The following is a 7,906-nucleotide window of genomic DNA, read 5'->3' on the forward strand; positions in this document are numbered from 1 at the left end:
TATGTATATATATATATATATATATATATATATATATATGTGTGTGTGTGTATATGTATATGTATTTTAGTATTGGATGTGATATACAATTTCTTACCCTTCCCTCTCCTCTTCACAAGCGTCCACGCTTTCCGGAGCTGCGTCTGGTGATAGAACAAGTCCCAGAGGTCCAGCTGGAATCCTTGCAGCAGTTTGACACCAAACTTCTCTCCTCGGGCCAGAAGGCATCGGAGAAGAAGAGGAAGGATCACTTTCGCCGACTCATCTCCGGGTGTATCGGGGTAAGCAGGGATGGGGGCAGGTTCTGGGCTGGAATTTTTGTGATTTTTGTATTAGTTTAAAATATTTAATGTATGCTACCATTTCCACATCTCGGTGTATGTTCCACTATTACAGGCCCATATTTGTACCCTGGGCCAGTACTTATACCATATGTTGGGCTGCTGGCCCCGATTGGATACATTTTTATTCAAACTTTGATCATTGTGGAAAATGTTAAGGGGTTTCATATTGAGCTAATTATTGAGCCTGATGAAGGAGACCCTGTGTGGCCCAGACATCTCTTGTCTTGATGACAGCTATCAATAAAATGGTTTTGCACTGAAAGAAAACTTTCGTGCTGATGACATCTATGTTTGTTACTGTATCCTGAGCTGTGCCATCCACAGTCATTACAAGCACCCATTATTGTTGGGATATCCGGTAAGGAGTGCGGCAAGGTATATACGGACTTCATAATAAGCTATGCCCTATAGGAATGGCAACCTTTCCCCATGGCCACCAATCTGTTTGTTTCGCCCCCCTAGGCCAAAGGTTTCCAGGTCCCCCCCAAGACCAATGCCCCATACCTACAATCCTTCTGTCCATTAAAGAGTGTCTGAGTGCCCAGTAGTGGCAGATGTCATGGGCTTGGCTCTGATCGTGGCCCCTAGTAACTAAGTGCAACTAGTTTAATTGCGGCGCCCAAAGGAAGTTTTGCTGAATAAATGTAGTAGCCATCTCCCTTTTAGTGTCCGCTCTAAATGTATAACAGTTGAAAGTCACTGAATTTTCAGACTTGCACATCGTGATAAAAGTTTGTGCCTCCATATATTACTGATGGCTGTCACTTGTGTTTAATAGACATCTCAGTCCCTTCTGCTACTGATTGGCTGGTTAATAGATATGTCCACCTCCATGATTGCGATGTCGCTTTCTGTAATAATAGCGTTCCTTCTCATTGTAGAAACCTCTTGGCGAGCAGTTTCGGAAAGAAGTTCACATCCGGAACCTTCCCTCCTTATTCCAGAAGAAACCTCGCCCGGTGCTTGAAGAATCGATCCTCGGAGGCTGCGCAGAAGCTCTGCCGTCATTATTTCAGCAGTGATCTCCGGCTCGGTTCCCTGGACCCGCCGGATGGATTCTCCCGAACCACATCCCCCTTACGTCTCTGGACACGGGGTCACTACAGAGAAGAGCATGCTGGTCTCTGACCCGCCTGCAGCTTCTTCATCTCTTCTCCCCCTATGGGGGTCTGATATTCAATAAACTAATATAGACATTCCCTGCCAGCGGTTAACGGTGGTGTTGACTGCCCAGCGCTAGTCAGTCCCCTCATCTGGGACTCCAGCGATCACGGGCCGGTGTTGGAAGATCCGTCGGGGCTGAGGCGATGCCATGCCAGCAGCAGCGGCGGCGTCTTGTACAATATTTGTGTTCTCGAATGAAGGAGGGTGATAATATTAGAGATAATATCTCTGCAACTACCAACCAAAGCACCTCCGGTGTCCAGCGTCCTTCAGTGGGAGGAGCTATTTATTTCATGACCAAACATGTTTTTTTTTAAATCATTTTCAAGAGATGAAATTCATACCGCTGCCAACTTCCGATTCCCATGATCCTTTGCCATTGACCAGACATTGATTTGGTAGTTGGCAGACTTTAGGATCGAAGGGTTTTTTGTTTGTTTTTTTTATCAATTCTGGTGCAGTCGCTCCGTCATCCCCAACCCGAGTGTCCTATTTATTTTCATGTTGATCATCTTTTTAAAGTAATTATTTGAGCGGGAGCCCCGGACTTTCTTCCTGCGTATGGAGGAAAATAAATGGATGTTTGGTAAATGCAAAGTGCGAGTGTTCATTTTCCCCCATTTCCTGTGTCTGGTAAAACTTGTATAAAGTGAACCTGTCAGAACAGAAATGCATATAATGTTCATTGTTGATCAGCGAGCTCTGGGGCCGTCATTTTCATCCTTGCTTTGTTACAGTGTGATTCTGCTAATGGGGTGGTCGGGAGGCTGCACTCTATACTATGGTATGGCAGCTCTCTATTGCCTAGGTGGAGCGCTGATGGAGTCCCTGAGAAAGTGTTGTAGTATAGTGTAAAAGAATGAGAGCGCCAAGCCTTAGGGAATGGTCTAGAGCAGGCTGAGAGCACCATGCCATAAGGATCAGTCTAGAGCAGAATGAGAGCACCATGCCATAAGGATCAGTCTAGAGCAGAATGAGAGCACCATGCCATAAGGATCAGTCTAGAGCAGGCTGAGAGCACCATGCCATAAGGATCAGTCTACAGCAGAATGAGAGGACCATGCCATAAGGATCAGTCTAGAGCAGAATGAGAGCGCCAAGCCTTAGGGATCGGTCTAGAGCAGAATGAGAGCACCAAGCCTTAGGGATCGGTCTAGAGCAGGCTGAGAGCACCATGCCATAAGGATCAGTCTAGAGCAGGCTGAGAGCACCATGCCATAAGGATCAGTCTAGAGCAGAATGAGAGCAGCATGCCATAAGGATCGGTCTAGAGCAGAATGAGAGCACCAAGCCTTAGGGATCAGTCTAGAGCAGGCTGAGAGCACCATGCCTTAGGGATCAGTCTAGAGCAGAATGAGAGCACCATGCCTTAGGGATCGGTCTAGAGCAGAATGAGAGCGCCGTGCCTTAGGGATCAGTCTAGAGCAGAATGAGAGCGCCAAGCCTTAGGGATCGGTCTAGAGTAGAATGAGAGCACCGTGCCTTAGGGATCGGTCTAGAGTAGAATGAGAGCGCCAAGCCTTAGGGATTGGTCTAGAGCAGAATGAGAGCACCCTGCCTTAGGGATCGGTCTAGAGTAGAATGAGAGCACCAAGCCTTAGGGATCGGTCTAGAGTAGAATGAGAGCACCAAGCCTAGTAGGCAAGCTCAGCACTCGTAAACTAATTTTGTGTATTTTACAAAAAAAGTGTGTATTTTGTGTTTTGGGGCATTCAATTTAATTTCAGTGCATTTTTCACTAAATGTTTAGGTTTGATAATAAGTTGCGCTAATATCCTGCAACATAAAAATTTGCAACTGCCGCCATTAATTCTACAGGGTCTTAGCTTTCAGAAAATATATAATGTGTGGGGGGTTGAAGTAAATTTCAGGCCTAAAATGTGGATTATAACGAGTGCAAAAACGAAAAATAAAAGGACTTGGCAGCGAAAGGGTCCTTGTGGGGTTAAAGGAGAACTATGAGGGGGGAGGGGCTTTTCACTCACCTCATAGTTCTAGCCGACCTGTGACAATGAGACTGTCACAGGTCGGCTCAGTAGATCGGGAAGTGAGCGAACACATACCGGCGTTCGCTCACCTCTCGATCCTGTCACAGCTCTCTGCCGTGACAGGGGAGGGGCTGGATTCCCCCCTCCCCGCTCCGATCCACCAGCGCTGACTGGCGGAACGGACGGGGGAGGGGGCGGGTACAGCTGGCTCTGCCTCTAGATAGGCAGAGCCAGCTGTCAGTCACGCAGCTGGGTGGATCCAGACAGACATAATTGTCGTGATCCGCTGCGGCGTCTCAGTATACCGTGAGCTTAGGGTGACGGGAGGACGCTGGTTTGTGTCCTCTCGTTAACCTAGGGAGAACTATGGGGAAAAGGCCTAACCCCGTACTTCTCCTTTAATGAAGGATTTGACCTATAGCCACTTCCACTGATCTTTAATGGTAACAAGCGGCCACTAGAGGTCCTCATGGTACCCATTTAACTTGTTCTCCTCCGGAGGTGCAAAAAACCATTTCCCAACATATGGTGTACGTTTAATAAACTGTGAAAGAGTGTGATAAGCAGTGAGAAGGCTTTTCTCACCTTAGCAAAGTGAAAAGTCTAGAAAATTCTGTTTAATAACCCGTGATAAGTCAGGTAGGAACTGAAATATCTCACCTCTTCTCATCCTGGTTATAAGTACACAAAGTAATGGAATGTACCTGTTTAATAAAGGGAGAAAAGTAGAGAACAGCTTTATCACTGGATAAGTATTGTGCAAAGTACCCTTGATTTAGCACCCTGTCAGACCTGGTGATAAAGGCCTTTTTTCATAATCAACAAAAAATATTTCATACGGGCGGACGGCAAGAGGTTAAGCGGACGGAATGCGGGTGGGCGTTTTTAAATGTCCTAACCCGCCCTGCGCACGAACGGGAAATCGGCTTTGAATGCAAACAGCCAGCGATGGCTGTTCACATACAAGCGTTCAGACGTCTGTAGAGACGCACGATTACTTGTAATATGCGTGCATTTGTGCGGCCCCCCCTCCGTTGCCGCCGCTGCTGGCGATCCCGAGCTCCGCTGTGCCCGGACAAGCTACAGTGTAGACAAGCTGCGGTGCGAAGTGGAAGGTTCATTTTTTTCGCTTCGCCTGCAGTGTGTCACAGCCTTGAGAGGGAAAAGGAGGGGGGTCTGTCTTAATGCCCCCCTTCCCTTATGAGAGTGGCAGTTTCAAGTCCCCTCACTGTATCTGTGTAGTGTGAGGTACAGTTCAGTAAGGTCATGTGACCTTAGGGCTTGTTGTTGATGGCTCAGTCTCCCTCAGAAACAGGCCCACCAAATAAAGCTTGAAGGATGTCTGGGGAGCATGTTTTTGAGGCAGTTGCAGTGAACATTGCACTCCACACATAACAGTCTGTAAGACCATTTCGCCACCATGGTCCGCCGTTTATGATGCATTAATACCTGCTGCTAGTGTCTTTGCACACACACAGTGCTGATGCACCTATCTCGGGACAGCAGGCTTTTTTCATGGACGCCAAACATTCTAATTTCCAGCATGTGTCAGAGTGCCCACTTACATTGCTAGGCTCCATCAGAGTGCCCCATTAGAATGTTTAACTTTTTCATTCAGTTTGATTCATGTTTTTGTACTAGTACATGCTGAAAAAATCGGAACATGTAAATCCTGCTTTTTAGCAATTTTCATTTTAACAGAGAAATAACTGTTGCACTTTGCTTTAGCGGTGCTTTTTAATATTGTTATTGGGTGGTTTGGCAGAGTAAACCTATGATCCTGTCAGGAGGATTGTAGATTATCACAAAGGATGTCATTGTGCAGCTCAGAATACATTCCCCACATTGCTTTCTCTACTGATCACCTTGACGACTTATCTCAGCCTTTGACAGCTGTTTCGTGTGATAAGTTTTCTTTTCGCAGGTTATTAAACAGCCTCTGTGCAGCCGAGAAAAACAAAGAGATCTGCTGAGTAAAGTTAACTCGTGATAAAGCTAGTTTTATTAAACGTACACCTTAGTATTGATGACACGTGGCTGGAGCCGGTAGAGAGCCGAGCGGCCTGACGGGGAAGGAGCCTCCGCCGATCCGTGAGTGCTGGGAGCAGCTGGAGCTGGGCTCATCTCTACCCCCCGGCAGGCAAAGGATGATACTGGGGATGGGAAGGGGAGCCCGGCCTGGGGGGGATGGGGGCTGTGTGCAGGGCATAGAGAGCAACATCAGTGCTAGGTGTGATGAGTTTCCATTATTTTGAGTATGCAGTGCTCAGAGAACAGGCCTGTGTGCCAGGCTTTCATGCAGCTGACCACCATCACTACTACTATTGCCTTTCAGAGTCCTGAGTCTGTTGCCTTATTGCCCTGAACTATAGAAATGTAGATATTTAATTTTTTTCATTTCTTTTAGGGTGTAAGTGGATACGGGGGTCTGGTTCAGAAAGTAGGGGGTCGGGTGATGCAGGCAGGAAAGTTGTGGGGGCCCATAGCGCAATCTTGCCCAGGGCCCAATTAATATTAACCCCTTCGTGACGGGAGACGTACACTGTACGTCCCGGCACTTTGTGCCTATATGGCTGACCACGTACACTGTATGTGACGAGTTATTTAAGGCTCTGTAATGCCGGTAACCGCTGATTCTCAGAGGTTACTAGTCATTAATGGATGGGTCCATATTGAGGCATTCATTAATGAAAGAATGAAGCCGTTGCATACAAATACGGGATCACTAAATAGCAATCCCGTATTTGACAGCTGAAAATAGCAGAGGTAGCAGAGTGAGTCACCTCTCTGCTCTTTGTTTTGCAAAGAGATACAAGAGGTACAATGTATCTCTGCCTGAAATGTATCACTTCTGATCGTCTGGGCACGATCAAAGACCTTTATGCCTGGTTCACACCTGGGCGTTTTACAGCACTGATCGACGCGCTGTAAACCCCCCAGCAAGTGAAATCCCATACTTTCCTATGGGCATGGTTCCTACCTGGGCGTATTTCAGCGCGTAGGAATGCGCTGCAAAACGCCCTACGCCCAAAGAAGTACAGGAGCTTCTTTGGGGCGTTTTTCCGCGCGTTGCCATTGGTATTCCCAAGTGTGGATCGGGGTTAACAAAGCGGTAACCCCGAGTCACACTCGGGAATACAGCGTACAGGTCTTACCTGGTCCACGATCCCCGCTGTGTCCTCCGGCGGCTGCCGACTACCGGGTTCCGTCCCTTACGAGCAGCTGCGTCGCAGGGGGGCGGAGCCAGCGGGAAGTTTGAAAGTGGGGGAAAAAAATTGAAAATAAGGAAAAAAAACTTTAAAAAAAATCATACCGCCAATGAAACGTGCTTTTTACTGAACGGAAAAACATGCTAAAATACGCCCAGGTGTGAACCTTTTAGATTGTAAGCCCTCAGTGGCAGGGCCCTCCTTACCATCCTGTCTTGAATTGTGACTGTAATGTCTGCCCTATATTGTAAAGGACTGCGCAAACTGTTGGTGCCATATAAATCCTTCATCATAATAACCCAGCCTTAGTGAGATCTGATTCTGACATGCTGTCAGGATCAGTCTCTAAGGTTATTAGCTGTTCCTAAGTTTGGAGCAGCCTAAAAATAGCCAAAAATGTAAAAAAAAGTTAATTTATCAAGCAGTCATAGTGACTGCTTCATATAAACTGACAAAAAAAAACTTAGTTTTTTTTTAAATAAAGTAAAAAAATTAGAATAATTATAAAAAAAATATCAAAACTTGTGAAAAAGTGTTTTCTTATCATTTTTTTAAATATTTTATTCAAAGTGAGGCGTTAAGGACACATGTTTGATATAATTATATAGCCCTAGCTGTCCTCTAAAAAACAATATATAATATGTGCGGGTACATTTAGTAAGAAAGTATATTACTGACGTGGAGGAATCGCACAGCAAATGTAAAAAGTGTGTCAGTCCTTTATGAACAGAAACTGAAAACTAGCTCAGTCATGAAGGGGTTAAAGATGGCTCTGCAGCCACAACGGGGAAGAAGGACCAGACCATACGCTGTACGTCCTGGTCTTTGAATTACATTTTGTGAGGGCGTAAAATGAACGTCTGAGGTCTACAACCGGCTAATATCTTATAATAAGGTGAATTTCTGGAGCCATGAGGAGTCGGACACTTTCAGCAGTTTATTTGAGGTCAATAAATACAAATCACAATTATTACACGGCGGCAGCGTCCGTCCAAAATGCTATAAATAATAGTAAGGTGTCCAATGTGAAGAATACATTAGGTTCATACAATCATCATGGTGTCTGGTGGGCAGGCATGTGCCAAGACATACGGTGCTCCGATATCCGCATGCGTCACACATTCAGCCCTGCGCACTCTTCCCTTCACACATACGCCGTCCTCATACTCTCCAGGATCTTCCATAGAGAAGTGATGCTTCT

The 7,906-nt window shown here is 46.1% G+C and overlaps 1 protein-coding gene across 1 annotated transcript in view; it reads left to right on the forward strand.

Moving 5' to 3' along the window:
* Positions 1-1,979, forward strand: part of XPO5 (exportin 5) — a 31,610-nt gene extending 29,631 nt beyond the window's left edge. Inside the window, exons 31-32 of the mRNA XM_018555728.1 lie at positions 120-281; positions 1,226-1,979. Of these exons, the coding sequence (XP_018411230.1) occupies positions 120-281; positions 1,226-1,366 (303 nt within the window). The 3' untranslated portion in view covers positions 1,367-1,979. The remainder of the gene's footprint in view (positions 1-119; positions 282-1,225) is intronic.
* Positions 1,980-7,906: the final 5,927 nt, after the last annotated feature.

Source organism: Nanorana parkeri, unplaced genomic scaffold (assembly GCF_000935625.1).
Source record: "Nanorana parkeri isolate BGI_ZX_2015 unplaced genomic scaffold, ASM93562v1 scaffold210, whole genome shotgun sequence".
NCBI lineage: Eukaryota > Metazoa > Chordata > Amphibia > Anura > Dicroglossidae > Nanorana > Nanorana parkeri.